The sequence below is a fragment of the Balaenoptera borealis genome (genome assembly GCF_965194805.1).
Source record: "Balaenoptera borealis genome assembly, chromosome: 10".
NCBI lineage: Eukaryota > Metazoa > Chordata > Mammalia > Artiodactyla > Balaenopteridae > Balaenoptera > Balaenoptera borealis.
Genome location: NC_138874.1, coordinates 115,454,157 through 115,475,335, shown reverse-complemented (window position 1 = coordinate 115,475,335; position 21,179 = coordinate 115,454,157). Strand labels below are relative to the sequence as shown.

General features: G+C 44.5%; 1 protein-coding gene and 1 long non-coding RNA gene across 4 annotated transcripts in view; both read left to right on the top strand.

Annotated features, from left to right (window-relative positions):
- Positions 1-18,658, top strand: part of LOC309635766 (uncharacterized protein C10orf143) — a 39,082-nt gene extending 20,424 nt beyond the window's left edge. Inside the window, exons 2-4 of one of the 3 annotated variants that reach the window (XM_082407400.1) lie at positions 6,548-6,721; positions 6,820-6,882; positions 16,370-18,658. In XM_082407400.1, the coding sequence (XP_082263526.1) occupies positions 6,548-6,721; positions 6,820-6,882; positions 16,370-16,642 (510 nt within the window). In that variant the 3' untranslated portion in view covers positions 16,643-18,658. The other 2 variants (XM_082407401.1, XM_082407402.1) reach the window with 2 other exon arrangements.
- A 204-nt stretch (positions 18,659-18,862) lies between these two features.
- On the top strand, positions 18,863-20,523 carry LOC309635771. Its single transcript, XR_014249005.1, has 2 exons — positions 18,863-18,986; positions 19,413-20,523. It is a non-coding gene; the product is annotated as an uncharacterized lncRNA (long non-coding RNA).
- The last annotated feature ends 656 nt before the right edge of the window (positions 20,524-21,179 follow it).

Sequence of the window (21,179 nt, the reverse complement as noted above, 5' to 3'; positions counted from 1 at the left end):
GTTTCCTACAGCCTCACCAACAGAGGCTGCGTCACACTTTAAAAATTTTGCCAGCCTGATAGATGACAGTGGTATCTTGATATTGTCTTAATTTTCGCTTCTGTAAATATAAGTGAGTTTGAGCTTTTCCCATGTTTGGAGGCCATTTTTATAACTTTGTTCATCAGTTGTCTGTTCATGTCTTTTTTTCCTATTTTTCTCTTGGGTTTCTGGTTCTTTGTCCCTCAATTTTTATGAGAGTTTCAGGGTTATTAGCTCTTCTCTTGTGGTGTGTGCTGCAAATATTTCCCTCCAACTTGGTAGTTTCTCTTTACTTTGTTTAGGGTTTTGTTTTGTTTTGCCCTGCAGACATTTTTATTTTTATATAGTCAAATTTATCAAGTTTTGTTTTGTTCCTCTGGATTTTGAGTCATAGTTAGAAGGTCTTTCCCTACACCAAGGTTCAAGAAGCATCTATTCGCATTTTCTTCTAGGAATTATAGTTTCTTTTCTTTTTTATATTTAGCTCCCTAATCCATTTGAGGTTTATTTTTGTATATGGTATGAGATACAGATTGTATTTTATCTTTTTCCAAATGGCTGCCTGGTTGTCCCAGCACCATGTATTAAAGAGTCCATCTTTATCCCACTGGCTTGAGATGCCAGATTTTCATACACATTCAGGTTTCTTTCTGAACTTCTGTCCCATTGGTCTGTTTGTCTGTTTATCACCAGTACTACCTCCCCCCCTTTTTCTCGTTGAAGTATAGTTGATTTACAATATCGTGTTAGTTGCAGGTGTACTTGTGAAATTTTTTTTTTCAGATTGTATTCTTTTATAGGTTATTACAAGATATTGGGTATAATATCTTGTGCTATACAGTAAATCCTTGTTGCTTATCTATTTTAAGCACAGTAGTGTGTGTCTGTTAATCCAGTACTCCTACTTCCCCCCCCCCCTTTGGTAATTTGTTTTCTATATCTGGTGGGTCTGTTTCTGTTTTGTATATAGATTCATTTGTAATATTTTTTTAGTTTCCACATATAAGTGAGGTCATACAGTATCCGTCTTTCTCTGTCTGACTTACTTTACTAAGCATAATATTCTCTAGGTCCATCCGTGTTCCTACAAATGGCAATATTTTGATATTTTTATGGCTGAGTAATATTCCATTGTGCATATACACCACATCTTCTTACGTCAGTCGTCTGTTGATGAGCACTTGGGTTGCTTTCCATGTCTTGGCTATCGTAAATGTGGTGCTGTGAACGTTGCGGTGCGTGTATCTTTTTGAATTTGAGTTTTCATTTTTTCCAGATATATACCCATGAGTGGAGTTGCTGGGTCAGAGGGTAGTTCTCTTTTTATTTTTTTAAGGTACCTCCATAATGTTTTCCATAGTGGCTGTACCAATTTACATTCCCACCAACAGTGTACAAGGGTTTCCTTTTCTCTACACCCCCTCCAGCATTTGTTATTTGTAGACTTTTTGATGATGGCCATTCTGTAACCCTACTGGGTAACATAATACCTCTAGGACAATGGTGAACCGAAGTGGAGACGGGGCATTCTTGCTTTGTTCCTGATCTTAGTGGAAATGCTGCTAGTCTCTTCCCAATAAATAAGATACTGGCTTTAGGATTAAACTATGTATATTTTTTCTTGTTAAGAATATAACACTCAATTACTATTTTCTTTAGTTTTTATAAATGGGTTTTAATTTTGTCAAAGGATTTTTCAGCATCCATGGAGATAATATTATTTTTTCCTTAGCTTTATTAATACAGTGAATGATATTAATGGATTTCCTAATACTGAACCCAACTTTCGTTTTTAGAAAAATATCCTACTTGGTCATGATATGTGATTGCTTAATGTGATATTTAATTCTATTTGTTAATATTTTATGTAATATTTTTGCATTGATATTCATGAGTGATACTGGTCTGCAGTTTTCTTTCTTTGTTCTGTTTATCTGATTTATCAGAGTTATACACGCTTCTTAAAAGGAGTTGGAAAGTTTCCTTCCTTCTCGGTGCTCTGGAATAATTTCTGTGTAGTGCACCAGAATGATCTGATCTTTGAAAGTTTAGTGGAATTCCCCTGTGGAACCGGCTGGTCCTGGTGCTTCTTGTGGGGTACTTGCTCATAACCCTTTCTGGTTTTTTTTCTACAGCAGTCATCTGTTTAAGCTTCCTATCTCTGACGGGGTCAGGTTTTGTCATCTGAATTTTCTTAGGAAGTTATCCATTTTGTCTACATTTTCAATTTCATTTGCATAGAGATCTGCAAAATAGTCTCTTAACGATTTTTAAAATTTCTTGTGTTTCATTTTATTTCCCTTGTGTCATTTCTTATTTTCTGTATTTGTGCTTTCTCCCCTTTTTTTCTTGGTTAAGTTAGCCAGTGGATTGTCTGTTTTGTTAATTCCTCTCTCCCCACCCCCAAATCCCCAGGATTTAGATCTACTATTTTTCGATGGAAAAACCTCTACTTCATTAATCAGCTTTTCCTTCCATTATTTCCTTCCTTGTGTTTTCTTTTGGGTTACTGTGTTGTTCTTTTTCTAGTTTTTATGAGCTGAGATTTTATTAATTCATTAATTTTATTCTTTCATTTTTATTGGTAACATGTTAGTATAATGAATTTTTCTCTGATAACTGCTTTAAATCCATTGCATAGATTCTGATAGGTAGTGTTTTCCTTGTAATTATTTTTTTAATTCTGTGCTTTCAGGTTATATTTCCTCTTTCATCTGGGAGTCAATAATCAGGTTTTAAAATATCCAGGTGGATGTGCGTTTCTGTTTTTTGTTTTTGTTAATAATGTATAGATTTATTGCATTGTGATCAGAAAGTGTTGTTTTCAATATTTCTACCTCATGGAAATTATTGATGTTTCCTTTGTGACCTAATGTATGATCAGTTGTTGTGAATGTGCTGTAGATTCTTGAGAAGAATGTGATTCTGTGTTATCAGGGTATGAAGTTCAGTACATATCCATAAGATCTACCTTGATTGAGAACGCCATTTAGATCTTCTGTCTTCTTCTTACTTTCTGGAGCCCTTGCTCTGCCTTGTACTGAGGATGGTGTATTAAGTCTCCTATGATTAGCATGATTTTGTCTCCTTGTATCTCTGTATAGTCTTTGCTTCGTAAAGGTGGTGGTTATATTGTTTGGTGCATAGATGTTCATGAGCATTAAGTCTTCATTGTGAACTATGGCTTTTAGCATTAAATATGTCCTCTGTTGTATTTAATGCTTTGTGGCTTGAAATCTACTTGGTCTATTCCTTCTTTCTGTTTTCATTTGCCGGTATATGTTTGTCCATTCTTTTTATTTTTAGCCTTTCAAAATCATTTTATTTTAGGTGTGCCTCTTGTATACAGCATATAATTGGGTCTTGTTCTGTGAACCAAATTTAAAACCTTTCTTTAAAAATAGGTGAGTTAAGCTCATTAATATTGACGTGACTGATTTATTTGCGTGCAACTCTATCATAATATTCCATAATTATGTATATTTTCTTATATTTGCTATTTCTTTATGCAATCTGTATTCTTTGCTTTTTTATTGAGATTTTTTATTTTGGATTTAGGAGAATTTGTATTTTCTAGTGATTACTTTTGTATTTAAACCTATTTTAATGTCCTTAGTAATCGGTTTTATCATTTAACTCTTTACTATCTGATTTATCAATTTTTTTCCCAGTATCGTTTAATATGCTCCTGTCACTTATACAATATTGGCCTATACACAGTCAGAATTTTTCCTCTTTCCCTCCTCCTTTGTTTCTCATATTTTAGTTGAATTATTTCTGCTTTGTCAGAGTATGTAATATTTGCACATTAGTCTTTTGACCTAATCCCACCTTTATTTTAAATTTAGTCTTAGATGTACATCTAAATCCTTTCACATGCTTACAAAAAATGCTTATGCTGGAATTTTCCCAGTCATCACTTGGTGAGATAAAGCTTACCTTCACATAGAATCCTCAGGAAGGGCTGATGGGTGTAGTATTCTCTAAATTCATCTATGTTGAAACTCTTTTTCTGTAATCTTGATATTTGAAGGACAGCTTGCTGGATTTAAAATTCTTATTTTCTTTCATTGAGATTGAAAAGAATGTTTCTCCATTGTCGTCTTACTTGTATGTTGGTTTTGAAAAACCTGATGCCAGTCCAGTTCCTTTGCACTTTCATTGATCTGCATGCCCAGGGGCCTTGAGGATTTTATCTTTATCTTTGAAATCTCCTAGTTTTATTAGGATATATCTCAGCGTTGATCATTCTGGTATAATTTTCCCAGGTGCCCTGTGAGCCTTTTCATTTTAAGATTCAGTCATTTTTTTTGTTTTGGGGACGTTTTCTTAGGTTACAGTTTTAAACATTAGCTTTGCTCCATTATTTTGTTTTCCTCTTTTCGGAACTCTGATTTATGAACGTTATTCCTTCTTTGTCTTCCATTTCACTGCTTCCTTTCCTCCCTTTTTTTTTTTCTTTATGTTATTTTCCTTCTCTTGGTTGTGCTCCTGTCCTTCTTTGGTGCCTTTTATTAATTTTCACTTGAATTTATTCTCCTTAGTGCATTTTATAATTTATTCCTCATTTCTGAGATAATTGTGCTTTTTCCTTCCATTACTTTTCCTGAACTCAAGTCAAGTCTCTCTTGGTTTCTCCCTGCTTTTGTCCCTTTCTGTTTTTACATTTTACATTTCTAATTCAAGGTGGTTTTTCGTATCTTCAAATGTTTGAGCGTTTAAGTATGTTTTTAGACTGTTTGAATAACAATCTTCTTTTGATTCCTGGTTGTTTTTCAGGAGGAATTTTTATGTTATTGGGTGTTTTGTAAAGATTGCTGGTCTAATGGCAGTTCTTCTGTTAATTTGGCTGAGTCCAGGTGTAGCAGGTGTCTGTCTGTCTGTCTGTTTTGGTGATGGACAGGGGAGGGCGTGAGGCTCCTGGTATTATGGTCCTCCTTGCTTGCAGGACCCTAACTTCCCCTCTTTCTCCTTCTCATTTTCACCACCCAGCACCCAAGGGGCACTCCCCCAACTCATTTGCCTGTTTCCCTCTCAGGAGCTGTGAGTTTGGAGGAGAGCCTCTTTAAATGGCGTCTGTCTGTTTCCACGGTGTGGACTTTGGAGGCCCTGCCCCGAGTCTGTGCTCCGGGGCTCCGTCTGCCGTGTCTGGGTGGGCTTTCCGGGGGCAGATCACTCACACCCTCACTGGCGTCCCCACTCCGTCCAGCTCACAGCTTCTGCTTCTGCCATTGCTCAGCGTGGAGCCACGCTGGGGGTGTGGGCTGGAGTAGAGGGGACCCCGCACTGGGGTTTGGTGGCTTTTCATTCTCACTGGCCGTATCCTCAGGTGTCAGTGTCCTCTGATTTCAGGTTGTGCCCAGGGTGTGGTTCAGTGCAGAAGTGACTGTGACCTTTCTGTATTTCCCGGTGTTCAGGAAGAACTGTAGGCGGGGGGGTGACTGCCTCTGCCCTTGTCTCAGCCGCCTGGATTCCACACTTTATTTACCCCAGGACGTGATTCTCAGTGGTTTAAGGGGCTCAGGTCAGCGTTTTCCATTTTCATCCTCAGGTATCTGTTTTAAGGCATGTTAGGGAAGAGTAAAACTAGCACTCTAAACCCATGATAGGCGGTTTCTATCAATACATTAGATAAATCCATTAAGTAAAAAAAGTCAATTTAGAAAACCATAAATAAATAATAGGACAGATAATGAACAGATTTGGCACCAGTCATGACGATGGTTTGCCAGTGACCGAAGAGGGTGTGTGGGTTGCCCGGGTACCGGGGTGTTTTCTGACTCAGGTGGGAGCTGTCCACCAGCGGGGCCGCCCTCTGGCCCAGGGACCCAGGACGGAATGCTGGCGCTGGCAAGGGGTGGACCTCCTGACCCTCTGCAGCGGCCTCCTGACCCTCAGCTCTGTGTCACTGAAAACATCGTTACCCCGCAAAGTACACAGTCTTCGCACTTAGAGAGTGAACCGTTTTCCTTTAGCTTTGGAGGATTGCTTTTGTAATTCATCTTTAGTTTATGGGGAAGCAAAAGCCAAATGCTGACTTTCCCAAAGGTTATCAGTTATGGGCTGTGTGTGCAACTTTTGAAATAAATAAAATTAGTTTGCTCTTCAGTGTCAGTAAGACAAAGAATTATCCACATGTGAATTATTCATATTATATTAAGAAAGTATTTGCCTTGATACCAGGCAAAATGTATTGAAGCGTATAACTAGTTTCTTGAACAAAATTTATAGGTTTTGTACATTTTCAATATCAATAAACCAGTCACAATAGTTTATTACAAGAGTTTCGGCCAAAATTGTTTAAAATGACTTTTAAATCCGTAAAGCTAAGTAAATATCAGACAATGCTAGAAATAATGAGGTTAAGTGTAATTGATGGTGTTTAAAGTCATCTCCTCAAATGTCCTATAAACTTTCCCAGCTCCACAGGGGTCTGTCTTTGCAGCTGAGGTTCTCAGAAAGCAAATTCAATTAGAGTGTTGTGTGCTTTACGAGGCCATCTCAAGTGAGATTTTGTTTGTTGCAGAAACGGGCATGCAGGAGATTAGAAGCAGTGGCGCAGGAGTGGGGCTGCCCCCAGGTGAAGGTGCGCGTGTCCGCATCCTGGGGCAGCAAGGAGCCCGAGTCACCAGATGCCCAGCCCAGAGGCCACCTCCCTGCACCGAGGCCAGACGGTGGCCAGGGGCGACCAAGCCTGGGGGTAGGTTTCTGCTCCCACCAAACCAGCCTTTAAATGTCTAATGAAAGGTGTAAATAACCACTGTTCTGATTCACCTGTGGCTGTGATTTGTTAAATAGGTTCCTCAGGACGGTGGAAAGAGCTGGGCCCAGCCTTGCCCAAGATGCATTGCGGGGGAGTCTGTAAGTGCATTAACCTTCTTGCTGCGACATAAAAGCTAGACTTGGCCTTAAATATTAGATCCATAAAACAAAGTTCATAAAAACAGCAGTTACGTTTCTAAGGAATGAAGGATGTGAGTAAAAAGGTGCAGATAAGCTTTTCTTAGCATTCTACCCAGCTGCAAACTAATTTGTTTCCAGCTTCAGACTGGAAATAGAAATTGAATATACATTTTAAATTCTTTCTAAAACACAGGGTTCAGGGAAGGGAACAGGTCTCTGGATATGGTTAAAATAGAGGTTATTTGAGTACATCTTAGAGAGAAGTCCTAACCTCATTTACTTATCAAAATAGGAATCAACGTTGTTTTTTCTCTTTTCCCTCTTTAAGCTTTTCTTTCATGTTTGCATAAACTTCACACAAACCACAGATTTCAGAAGGAGAAACACAGTATTCACACCATTAATTCAAAGTAAAGGGAGGTCTTGACGTGACCAGAGTCAGAGTCTCAGTCTCCTGTGCTGGGCAGAAATTCGTAATGTGCGTTAGCATCATGATACCCTTGTTACTAATTCTGAACTTGTTCTAAAAACAAGTTAATAAGTTTGAAACCGCTGTAATTCTTGGTTTTTGTTTTTTGTTTTTAATTTTAAATTTGCAGTCTTCATATTGCAGTAAGATAGAATTGTGTTTAATTTCCACATAGAAACCAAGAGTGTCTGTGTGTGTGTGTGTCTGTGTGAGTATTTTCAGGATTGCCCCCTAAAGATCTTTAGAGAAACACATTGCTGTTTTTGATAAGCAAAAGACTGAGTCAGTAAACTATAGTCTTCTCGTGCTGCATTGCAGGCGACTGTTTTATAGTGAGAGGCAATGACTGTTTTAAACTGAGGCCTAGAACTGTGTCACTTATCACCCACGCGAACCTCTGACTCTGTGACGTCATCAGACAAATATGAAGACAAAGGTTGGTGGCAGACCTGCCCCAATGTGCTTCTCTACTTTTTGTCCTCTATCTTCCGGGAACTTTCCGCAGGTTATATTGCGTTTTGTGGTGTAATCCTGAACAATGGTGAAATCAAAGATACAGCAACTTGAACTTACTGTATTTCGGTTGATTCACTGTAACTGCCAAACATGCCCTGGATTTCGAGTAAATAATACGACCCCATTATGGGTAGATTGCATTAATGCTGGTGACTAACCAGGACCTTCCTTGTTCTTACCCCATTTCCATGGAATGTATCTTTCAAATCCCCCATCTGTTGGGCAAACAGTTGGAACGTAATGTGGATTCTTCATGCTCTGAGAGGTCGTCTTCTGGCACGAACGGCTTAAAGAAAAAAAAATTTGGCCCAAGCACCTGATTGGATCATTTAAGCTAATGTTCTGTTTGAACAACAGTACCTATTTGATTAGGGTTTTCCTTCCTTTGTAATTCCCCAAGCTTGCCTCTGTATGTTTCCTAGGAGATGAATCTGCGCACAGAAAACCTATATTGATATGTAAATATATCATTTTTTCGTTAATGCTCGATATTCTTTTCATCTAAATTTCAGAAACTGACTTTAAAAAATCAGTTTCCCTTTATTTGTAGTTATTCTCAATAAAATTTCACCCAAGCTTGGGTGATTTAATATTTACACCCACTACTTCTAAAAGTCTTATGTAAATAAAGATTGAAATGTGAATTTGAAAAGTCACACCTCTTGATATTTGAACAGACTATAGCTGCATATATCTTCTTTTTCTAATAATATGGCTAGTTTCTCTCTTAAGCTTTTAAAATAATAAGACACTATTTTTGTATTCTAGAACATCAAAAGGCTCAGTGTTAAATAAAAAGCAAATAGTATTTTTAGAAATGCAAGATCCCAGGGAGAAGTGCTTAACGGTAAATCACCGATGGGCAGCAATTCCAAATTTCAGAAGACTTTATTAAACACACAGCTCCATTCACAAGCGTGCCCCCCACTTCACACGCAAGCCCGCCCCGTCCTGGCCCACAGTTCCCATAGCTGACCCGGGATGGCGACCTTGGTTCAAAGAGACGCAGAGGTTATGTTGGGGAGTTTGTATGGAATCCCTAACGGGAAACTTACCTGTGTCTCTCAGCTTGTTTGGTGCTTATGCCTGAAAACCTCCTTTACATCCCAGTTCTCTGGTGTATTTCTGACCTCAGCGGGGTATCAGCTGACCCGATGGGTTCTGCTCTGGATTCTCACGTGGCTGTGTCTCAGCTGGCTGCCTGAGCTCCTGTTGTCTTTCTCCCGAGAAGCTTTTCCTGATTGCTCACGTACGCAAGGACGTTTTCTGCAGACCTTCTCAAGCCCATTTTCCAGGCGGCACGCGGGTCTCCTGGTTGCTCTGTCCCAGCTCGCCGTCGCGGGGTGACTGATTCAGTCGTTGCTGACGGTGTCGTGGGGTGATCACTGGCCCGCTTCAGCTCCTGGTACAAGTTATTACCTAGAAAGAGCCCCTCTCCACCCTGTCACCCTGCTCATGCCACGGACAACTGGGGTGACGCCATCCCCAACGGAGGCGGTGGGACGGGGTGTTATGTCATGGGAGGTGCCCACCCCCCACCCCGGGGCGGGCCGCCCTCGCTGCTGTGCACCGTGCAGGCTGCAAGGCCAGGAGCAGGGTGATGGTCGCCGTCTCTCGCAGGCTCCTTTCCTTCCACGAGTGGTCCCGAGGCCGGGCTGCGCCTTGCGGCCCGCTTCCTTCCTCGGTCAGCTCAGCCCGCCTGGCACAGGGGTCCGTGGCAGCCAAGTGTGCCATGGAAATCACGCTCTTCTTGGAGATTCTACCCATTAAATGAGACCTAGTGAGGCTGTGAGAGGTCTCCGTGATTAGGAAAGGAAGATGCGTGAAAGGGGGTGGGCATTATCAGGCAGGAAACTACAGGAAGAACAGAGTGAAGGTGTTCGCCGGGGGGAAGTGCTGTGTCCTCAGCACCCCGTTTTCTGAATGGTACCTGGCCACTGATGCTCTACAGCTCCTCAGGGAAGGGGCCACCTTCAGACTTTATTGGGTCCGCGTGACGGTCACTTGTCCGTTTTCTCTCAGCTCCGTTCACCGTGCTCGTCTCCCCTGCATCTCCCAGGGCATGGCTCCCTCCCCCTGCCCCGCCCGAGGCAGCCTCTCAGCCCCTCCCTCCGCGGTCCCAGCTCCTGCTGGGTGGAGCCAGCCAGCTCCAGGGCTCTGCAGTCACACCGTCTCCTCCCTTTGTCCTCCCAGCCTGCAGGAGGGTGGGGCTTCTACTGGGGGAATATTTGCCTCCCTTCCCCTGTGTGGCTTCTCTTGTCCTCCATCACTTGTGAAGTTGAATCCCACATCCCTCTGTATGAAATACCTAGATTGATTTCCCTTTTCTGACTGGACCCCACCTGGGCTAATCATCGAAGGAGTGGGCAAATCCTCCTGAAAACAAAAGCCTTGCAGTCTTAAATGTAGGCCTGTGGGCCTTGGGTGCCCAGCAGGCGCAGCATTTAGGAGTGCCCACGGAGTAGAGAGCCTGGGCGCTAAGTGGACGAGGTAGGCCTTTTATATTGCACATCACTGGTACTCCTTTGCTTCCATTTATCTCGGGTTATTGGGTTTTTAACCCAGGCTGGTAGTGAATTGCCACATAAAAGCCAACATGCAAAACATGATGTTTTTGGTATTGTGGACCACCCCCCTGCTCCCAATCCCCAACAAATTGATTTTGGATAGCAGCCTGTTCGTCAGTGTTGAGGGCAAATACTAAGGGAGCAGCCTTAATAAGCTTCGATGTTACTCACTTTTTGACGTGGAAATCCTTTGCCGGACAGTGGTGTTGGGGGAGGGGAAGAAGAGAGGCGGGCAGCATGAGAGTAGGCGCGGTGGTGGGGGTGGGGGGGCACGTCCCAGCTGTTGTCTGGGCTCCGTTTTCCCTGTAGGGATGGCAGGAGGAGCCCAGGGATGATGATTCTGATTCTGAATGGATACATTTTTTTCCTTGTACTACTTCTTATCTCCAAATGGATGACCTTTAAAATATTTGCCTTATTTTATTTACCTATCTGTCTTATTAGCCACTGCTTCCTACATCTGTAGCATCTGTAAATACTGCACTGAAATGGAATGGACCCAGAAGCTGGTGTAAACAGGATTCTCTCTTTCTCCTGGGCCCGAGTGTCAGGCAGGAGCAAGGGCCAGGGATGAGAATGTAACACTGGGCTGTAGGTGAAGACAGATCTGTGTGCAGCGGGTTGCTCTTTGTGTCCTGTTTCAGCAACAGTTACTCCTCGTGAGTCCTTTACTCTTACGTCCTGAGAGAAGGAAACACAGTCATAGAGGGGTCAACGGGAATTTCATTGATCATTCTGTAGGAATCAAACTGCACTCTGTGCATTTTCCCCGAGGTCTGTCAGGGACCCCAGAGGCCACCGGTCTAACCCTGTCACCTTACAGGTAAGGAAAATGAGGTCCACAGGGGTTAAGTGACTGGCCCACCATGCACCGTGGCTGATGGGGAGGTGGCGGCCCCAGGACCCACACCGCAGCCCTCTCCTCTTCCCGCTCTCCTGGCTGGTCCTGTGCTCATAACCCGTGTGGCAGCAGCACTCCCGGACTGTGCACAGTGACGACCTGCTCTAACCCCTCTGAGCAGCATGGCGCGAGGCGGAGGGTCTTCGCGGATGTCATTCCCAGACACAGTGAGAGCTTCTTGGCTGAGACGTAGGGCTGAATTATTCAAACGGTGGAAGAACAAGCCGGCCAAGAGAGGAGCTTGGCTGTGTCAGTGTAGCCAGACATGAATCCCAAAATAGATGAGTTTGAATAGACCTGCTGACAGAATCTTTGGATATAACTTCTGATAGTAAATGCTTTCTCTGAATATGGATGCCAGAAAAATAGTTTAAAAATTTTTTACCTATGTTGTTGAGATCATTTCCAGGCTCTGAAGGAGCAGATAGCCTTCAGGTGACTAGAAGAACAAAACTAAACCTTCTTTCTCTAGGAATAAAATGTTATACTATGAGGAGACGGTGAAATGGATTTTTACAGAAAAGATAGTGTTTTAAGAAAAATGCAATTTAGATTTCCTACAAGCACGTTAGACTAAGCTAATGCAAATGTATCCCTTCCTGCTACAGATAAAAACATTAGATACATAGTTAATTATATAATAAGTGAAGAGAGAAGCAGAGCAGTGGATACAAACATATTCCTTTGTGGCTGTTGTTAGGTCTTGGCCTTTGTTGGGTTTGGTCCTAGAATGGGCCCAGGGCATGGGGGCTAGAATGCTGATGTCCAGAGATAGATGAGACTTTGGCCAGTGGAGGTGTGGGAGCTAGAATTTGGACCCTTGCCTAAAGTTCTTTTCCTTGAAGATCTGCCTATACCATAAAAGGGGATTAGAAATTAAAATACCGGGCCATACATGGGTGTGGGCTCCAAGTTTATTCTGTCTCAGTGCTACAAAAGCAAAAGTTAAAGCATGAACATAAAAATAGACACAGACTATTAAAGTCCTTAAAGCCTCGGCTAGTGGCAAAGTCAGAATCCGCCTGTAGGGATGCTTCCACCATCCAGAGCGTACAGGATTCAGAGGGAAAACAGCTGGCACTGTGCATGAGACCACAATAGAATGATATAAACTACGTGAACAAATCTGCCGTGGTAGGGCTGGGGGTGGAGTAGCGGAGTGGCATCAGGAACTCTTAACAAACAGGAGAATACAAACCTGTAAGAATCTGAATTAATAGAAGAACCTGAAGTTCACTATAAAGGTAAATATTTTAAGAATTTAAAAAATGATTTTAAAAGAAATAGAGCCATGATGCAGAAAAGGATGGTATGAAAAAGGAATTGGGAGGTTAAAAAAAAAAGAACTTCTAAAAATGAATGATACAGTCATTGAAGTGAAAAAAAATTCTCAGGTTAGACACAGTTGAAGACAGAATTAGTGAACTAGGAGATTTATCTGGGGAAATCATCCAAAATACAGCAAGAGAGATAAAGAGATAAAAAGTGTGATTAGCAGTCAGAGGAAAGAGTGATAAGGTTCATTAGGAAATCCAGAAGGAAGGAATTTAGAATATGGGAGAGAAAAAGATAATGATAAGATCTGATTTGAAAAGAATAATGGCTGAGAATTTCCCAAAATTGAAGAAAGGCGTTTGTAGCCAAGTAGTTTTGAAGAAGAACAAGGTGAGAGAGATCACCAATCAGATGTCAAGATATATTACAAAGCTATAGTAATTAAGACAGTGTTACTGGCATAGGGGTAGACAGATAGACAAGTGAATAAAATCGAGAGCTTTAGTTGACCAAGCAATGTAGCTCCAGTGCATATGTGGCGGCCGGATATATTACAGACAATGTGTTACAAGTCAGCTGGGAATGACCAGTTACTCTATAAATTGTGCTAGGACAATTGGCTATCCACATATGAGGAAAAATAAAATTGGATCTCTACCCCACACAAAAATCAATTCTGGGAAGTGGAGGAAACGTAAAGAACCTAAATGTGGAAAAAAAAAAAACCCCAAAGAAACAAAGAAACCTTTAAAACTTTCAGTAGAAAGTATGGGAGAATATATTTATGACGTTGGGAAGATTTATAATAACTAATAAACCCAAAGGGAAAGGACTAACATATTTGACTACACACATAAGACGTTGCATATCAAAATTCCTCCTTCACTGTTTAAGAAGATACCGTAAAGCAGGGAAGACATTTGCAACACACAAAACAGAGAGTAGCAGATAAATGAGTGAAGTATACGAATTGGCAGTTCAGAGAAGAGGAAACCCAGTCAGCCAATAAATATTAAGTGGAGGTTCAACCTCTCTAATAATTAAGGGCATGCAATTAAAGCACCAAAGTGGCAAAAATAAAAATGTCTGCTGATTTAAGTGTGGGTGAAGATGTGGACCTGAAGGGTCTGTCAACTTTATTGGAGTCAGTATAACCTGGCACAGTGACTTGGAGAGCAGATGTCTAGTAAAGGTGATGGTGGGTGTCCCTGTGGCCTGGAAGTTTCAGTACTAGGTACATATTCAGAGTTGCCCAGGGAAATGTGTACCAAATAATTGTAGCGTTGTTTGCTTAGCAGAAAGCCAGAAACCACATAGACGTCCATCAATAGGAGAATGGATAAATGAATTGGCTATATTTATTCAGTGAAATATACACTACAGTGAGAATGGATGAACTTAAAAAAGGAAATTACAGAAGGATAGGTAGGAAATTACAGAAGAAAATGACACCATTTAGGTATAATTTTCAACATGTAAAACGTGGATACATATTAACTAAAAGAAGAAAAACATTCCTGAGAATGATAGACTGAGTTCAGCATGAGAAGGTTATCTCTACCGAGGGAGTGAGGGCTCAGGTATGGCGGGTGTTTCAGTTATCTGTAATATTTTATCTCTTAAGCTATGTGATGGATCATGGGCGTTTGTTATATTGCTGTCTATCCTTTTTTGTGTTCCTGAGAAGTCCTGGTGAGTGTTGGACGTGACGTATGTGCACGTCCATCATGGTGAAACTGAAGAACATTAGACAGAATTCTGGAGAGCTGCTAGAGAGAAAGGACTGGTATCCATGAGGAAACAGTGATTTGAGTGACAACAGACCCCCCCCATTAGTAACAGACACCAAAGACCTTGGAATAACGCTCTGAAATGCTAAGGGGACTGTCCTGTGTGAACACATGGCTGTGCTAGGCTCAGAGCTAGAATGACCAGTGCAATGGGAATTCTCTTCCCCCCATAGTAATTCACTTGCCGAAACTGACTCCGGAAGAGAGAACGTAGACCAATCACAATGGAATAATTTGGGAATGTTTTCAAAAGCTACCATCCCAGATGGCTTTATAGGTTTGAAGAAATCCTACATGAAGGAACACTTGGATGACTTGCATTAGAAAAATGACTACATTGTTTGGTCAAAGGAGGAGGAAAACAAAAACAAATGATCATCTTAATAGAGACAGAAACAGTGTTCAGTTACTCCAAATCACACTCATGATAAAACCAGAAATAGAAGGGTTTATCCTGGTAAGGTTTAAGGATCCTCACACTTAGTGGGCATTTCTGCTGATGAAGAGAAAAACACGTTTGTTTGCTGTCACCACTTCTGCTTACCAGGGTTTCTAACTCAGACAATTAAACAAGGAAAAAGAAACAATGGCAACAAGAATTGGGAAGGAAAAAAGCTAAATTGTTATTTCCTGATGATATTATTATCTACATAGAAAATCCAAGAAAATCTATAGATCAACTACTAGAACTAATATTCAACAAGATTGTTGAATATAAGAAAAACATGCAAAAATAGGATGGATGAGTGGTTAAAGAAATTGTGCTATACATACAATGGAATATTATTCACCCATAAAAAGAAGGAAATCCTGCCATTTACAACAACATGGATGGACTTCGGGGCACTATGCTAAGTGAAATAAGTCAAACAGAAAAATACAAATATTGTATGATCTCTCTTATATGTGGAATCTTAAAAAAAAAAACACAAAAAGCAAGCTCATAGATACAGAGGACAGATTGGTGGTTGCCAGAAGTTGGGGGGGAGAACTTGGTGAAGGGGGTCAAAAGGTAAAAAGAAAACAGCAACAAAAATCTTTTTTAAAAGCAGCAGCAGCAGCGCTGGGTAAGTGGGCTCTTTAAGGTCCTGAGGCTCCTTCCAGGGCAGCCTCTTAAGACGTCAGCATCCCCTCCAAGGTGCCAGGATGTCCCGTCCTGAGCCCATGACAATGAATTTGAGATAAAGCAAACTTATGTAAGAGAACAGCCTGTATGTATTTTGGAGAGTCTGTCCTTAATGCCTGCTTTTGAAGTCCAGGAAAGCTGTGCCTACAGTTTTTTTTTGGTCTTAAAGTCAAGACTTTTCCTAGAGTATGCATTCATCCTTATACCCTATTTCTTTATTTTTGGCTGCGTTGGGTCTTTGTTGCTGTGCGCGGGGTTTCTCTAGTTGCAGCGAGCGGGGGCTGCTCTTCGTTGAGGTGCGCGGGCTTCTCACTGCGGTGGCTTCTCTTGTTGCAGGGCACAGGCTCCAAGTGCGTGGGCTTCAGTAGTTGTGGCACGTGGGCTCAGGAGTTGTGGCTCGCGGGCTCAGGAATTGTGGTGCGCGGGCTCAGGAGTTGTGGCTCATGGTCTCTAGAGCGCAGGCTCAGTAGTTGTGGCTCGCGGGCTCTAGAGCGCAGGCTCAGTAGTTGTGGCTTGCAGTCTCTAGAGCGTGGGCTCAGTAGTTGTGGTGCACGGGCTCCAGGGCGTGGGCTCAGGAGTTGTGGTGTGAGGGCTCAGGAGTTGTGGCTCATGGTCTCTAGAGCGCAGGCTCAGTAGTTGTGGCTCACGGGCTCTAGAGCGCAGGCTCAGTAGTTGTGGCTTGCGGTCTCTAGAGCGCGGGCTCAGTAGTTGTGGCATGCGGGCTCCAGGGCGTGGGCTCAGGAGTTGTGGCACGCAGGCCCCTTATACCCTATTTTTAAAGTTGCCTGTTTGTCTCGCAAGCTCAACAACAGCTCCTCTGCAAAGCTCTTGATCCTGCACATCTGGGGTGAGAGCGCTGCCCGTCGCACTGCCGTGGCTGGTGGAGCTGCGCCCTGCAAAAGCCTGGGCCTGGGTTCAGGCCTGCGTCTTCCTTCCCAGCGTGAGCACCTGACTCAGCCTCAGAGGAGTGGAGAAGGTTATGGGGTGTCATCTCGCGCTAGTCCACCGCCCCCGACTTCAGTGCTGCCCACTTATCCTTTCCCTGGTCTAAAATGGATTGCTTCCCAAACTTGATCCCCTTAAAGATATTCAGTAGGAGACTGCTTATAAACATGGTGTGCTCGTTGCTGTTCTGAGCTGCTCACTAGACGCCGTCGCTGGGTAACGACAAGTACCAAGCTTTGTTCGCGTCGGCCATGCCCGCCCCCTAGAAGGGTGCTAGCGGATTAGGCTGGGACACGTTCCACACACGGGTGCTACGGGACAATCTGGAACAGAGGCAAAACGTCACCGCAGGAATCAAGTCTTCTTTTCCTTGGTTTGTGCTCTGCTCTCCAGCACTACTTCAGACTTATACAGACAAATAATCCTTCCTAACAAGGTGGAAGGCCAGTTCAAATATAGAATTCTTGAATTTCTCAGAGTGCCACGCCGGGACATGGTGGAATGAGGGAAAGCTGGCCCCTGGCCCACCCCCCTCTTCAGCTCAGGCCCTGTCCTACATGACAAGGGGCCTTGAGCATGTGCACATGGACACGTCTACCCCGTCCACGTTCCTGCTCCCACATCTCCACACCCCTCTCCAACAAGCACCCGCCCTGTGGGCATCTTTCAGGCTTGCAACAATCACACTAGTGATGTGCTGTGGTCTCAGGAGAATGCACCTGCAGGAGAGGCTGGCCTAGCCAGAGGATAGGCTCTAGAAGGGGACAGGGCCTTTGGGTGGGAACATCCATGGAGAGGTACGGCCAGAGGGGTCCCTCTAAAGCATGAACCCCAATCAGGGGCTCAGTGCCCAGACATCCCCCATCAGACGTGCCTCCAGTGGCTGGTCCCTGCCGCCAGGCGTGTCGGAGTCTGAGGATGTCAGACCTCACATCTGTATCAGGGACAGGACAGGTCCTCTGTGGGTGCCCCTGGGGGTCCGAGCTTTGAGAGGGGCTTTGAGAGGGACATTGACAAACTGGACTGTGGGGAGAAGAACATGGTGACGTGGGAACTTGAAGTCGGGTCAGGGAACAGAGATTGGGTGGAAGGTTTAAATGAGTGGTTCCTACAGGTTCCTTTGTGTGGGAGATTCTAGATCTCGGTCCTCTTGTTGCTATGTCTCATGCGTCCGGTTGTCCCAAGTCCTATTTGTTCTGTCTTCAGCATGGCTTCATATACACCCCATCCAACCAGGAGGGTGGGGATGGGGGCAGGAATGAGACATCTCAGTGAAGACCTTTTCAACAAAAAAAATTTTTTTGAGCCACATAGTGGTGTTGACGACGGTGATGATGAAATTAATTAAAAAGCATTGCTCGTCTTCTCCCCGCCCCCGCCCCCAGCCCCAGTCTCTCTCCCTAGAGGCCTGTCTTCTCTGCAGCTTTGCCTGCTTACCTGTCCCCTCCTCTCCCTCTCCCGCGGCCCCTCCGCAGAGCCTCCACGCTCTGTCTGGCCTCTTCCCCACCTCCCCACCGGGGGCCCTGCTGCTCAGGGGCTCCTGACAAGAGTTTCCGGCCAGAGAAGTTCGGGAAATGCTGCATCCTTTCCCCACCTTTGGAGGTTTGATGTACATTAGACTGTTGGTCCCGAGAATCAAGTGAAGAGATGAGTTTGATTTTGCTCGGCCTGGTATCTCTAGAACATCCTTGTGTCAAGGAATGCCTGTTACACATGTGCTTCTGAGACTGTTTTGGGAAACACAGGCCCATTGAACAAATCCAGCCCCTGTATTCATCGTGGTCTTCAGGACCTTTTGCAGCCTGGCCCAGCCTGACCTCCCCTGACCTTCCAGGCAGATCTCCCATCCCTGTCTCTGTGCACCATGAACCCTGGCTTCAGTCACACAGGCAGCTGCTCCGGTTCTGGAACACTCTGACCTGCTGTTCTCACTGCCTGGGGTGCCATCTCCCGTCTCGTAAGGTCGTGCTGTGCCTCCGTGGTCCACGGTGTGAAGCCTTCCCCACCCCTCGTCAGGTTCATCAGCCACAGCATCCCGTTGCAGTCACCCCAGTGAGCCATCCGTGTGAGACGGGTGTTCACGAGCTTGGGTGCTGCTTCCCTTGCCGACCGCAAGTCCTCAGTCTCTCTTGGTGGGTCCCCGTGGCTCAGGGCAGCACCCGCCCTCCAGGAAACAGGATGCCATCGTGGACCGGACTGCTCTGTCCCCTCACCGTCTGGCCCGCCGCTCCCTTCCTGGCCTCAGCCAGCCCAGCGAGCCTTCTGCCACCAGGGCGCAGCCTTGGAGAGCAGGGGTGCCCTGCCAGCCTCTGCCCAGGGGCCACGGAGCCACACTGCTCTTTGCCGGGATAGTGGCAAGTGTGATAAAGGTTTTTGGATGCTGGACAAGACCTCTCATTTCGTGGTGGCACAGTGTCTGGCCACGGGTCTGCCCCCAGCCGTCCGGTGCTCCCAGTTACCTCTGCGGGCGAAGGTGAGGAGACAGGAGGTCTGCTCCCGGGGCGGGGAGGGCGGGCGCCCGGGTGGGGATCCTCCCGACGCTGGGTTACTTGCAGACCCTGGCCCCTGCTGCAGTGCTTTGTGCTGAATCCATATTCCATATTTAGACATCATTTTTAAAAACTATGAATTTATAAATGATATTTTTATTCTTTTTTTTTTCCCTCTCATAGAACTGTGGGAGAGAAGAGAAGTAACATTTATTGAGAACATTCTATGTACCAGGCACTGTAGGAAGTGCTTTAAATATCTTAGTTATAATATTTTATATATATTCTGTAAATATGTACTTACCACAGAAATAAGTGTTAGCTCAGCTGTTTTAAATGCAGTGCTTTGTGTTGGTGAATGTAAAGCCAAGGTAAATTAATTCCCACGACATGCTGTTTTATCATTGTAGGGACATTTTAATCATATGGAGAATTGGTAGAAGATGCAAGCTGAAAAAGGAAGATTCCAATTGTGGTTTCGAACCCTCATGTGCCAACGAATGTAAACCTCTCCTGGGTGGATGTGTGTGCCCACCTGTTCAAATAGCGCCTGGTACCCTCCCGTCAGGAAATCCCACCGTCCTCCGCTCCAGAGCCAGAAGAGCCTCCAAATGTTACTCCTCATGAAGCCTCCTTTCAAATGCATCTTGCTTGAGAAGAAGATCAATTGCATTATTTAAAAGTTTAAAAAATTCAGTATCAAACTTCCTGTGAGGTTTGAGAGCCCTATAGCTTACGGAGCCATATCCAGATGTAGCCCCACTTTATACTTTTCTATTGTTTTGTGGATGTATCCAGAGCTGCTTATGTACTCTTTTTTAATTAAAAGTCTTATTTTTATATTGAAAACGCTCTATAATCTTAAACTGAATTTCAGTAAATGTTAGTATCCAGTCTGTTCTGTGTGATTCCCCAACTGAACTTATCAGGCGCAGGGCCACCTTTATGTTGAAATGGGAATTTCTCACCTTCTCTTCGGTTTTCAGTGTATGGCCTGACTGTGGAGACTGGCATTGTTCCCCTGGGTCTGCAGGCGCCCTGAGATGCCCTTGTCACCTAGAGACGGGTCCCGGTGAAGCCACTGGGTCGTAGGCTTGCTCTCGGGTCCTTTGCCCGGGCAGACGCAGCCCCGTGCTCGCAATGTTGCCCTGTGTTAGCCGTGTGGCCGTGTCCTCTGCCGGGGACCGGCCGCAGCATCCACGTCCCGAAGAGCCCGACCCGTAAACCATCGTGTGTAGTCACGGAGGCACCTCATACTGGAAAGACGGGGCAGAAGAAGACACGGGGCAGAAAGGAACTCAGTGCGACCATCTGTGATATGGATTACCCACAGTCACTGGACGCGCTGCCAGGTTCAGGACAGAAAGCTGACTTTTCTGTCCCCAGCATCTTTGGAGCCACTAGACAGTTAACCCCGAGCAAGATCGCAGAGCTGTGACTTGTTGAGGAAACGCCAGTCAAGGCCGAGAGAGAAAGTATTGACATTTGTGGCCTTAAAAATACATCTTTAAAGAGCTTTAATTTGCTTCTGTCTTTTCCAAATGAGATACACATCTTAATTTTTATGGAAAACATGAAAATTCTTAGATGACAACATTTTGTTTTGTGTATAAGCTCTTCCTTTTCCCCCAAATTCATGGGGCGAGGAGGTGACCACATATTCACAGCTAGGTGTTTTGGTAATTGAAGCAGCACAGTGGTCGCCCCAGCCGTTTACATGGACTGAAAGTTTTCCTGGGGGGGAAGAGCCCCTGTGCAGCACCCTGCCTGGCGCAGGACGGACGCCCTTGGGTAGAGTCGGGCGGACGTGGGGTCAGGGCTCACCTCCCCACGCTGCCACCAGCGTCTCGGCCGCAGTCCCTCTGAAAGGGTCTGGTGACCCACGGGCTGTCGTTAGCGTGAGACCGAGGCCTGGCCACTAATCAGGGTCCGTCCCCTGCCCTGCCACATGGCCCCTCTGAGGCCAGAGCAGGCGACCTTCTCTGGAAAAGCCGCGTATGAGGAGGCCTCACAGTGTGAACGTGACAATAGGGGTGAAGTGAAGCCGGCCAGCGTGCGGGAACCGGCAGTTTTATCCCGAATTCCTACAGTTCTTAGATGGTAAAGAGAAAACGCAGCATGGAAGAGCTTATGGGGGCCCCTGGGAGGTGTGGCCTCCGCGTTCTCTGTCCCTGTAG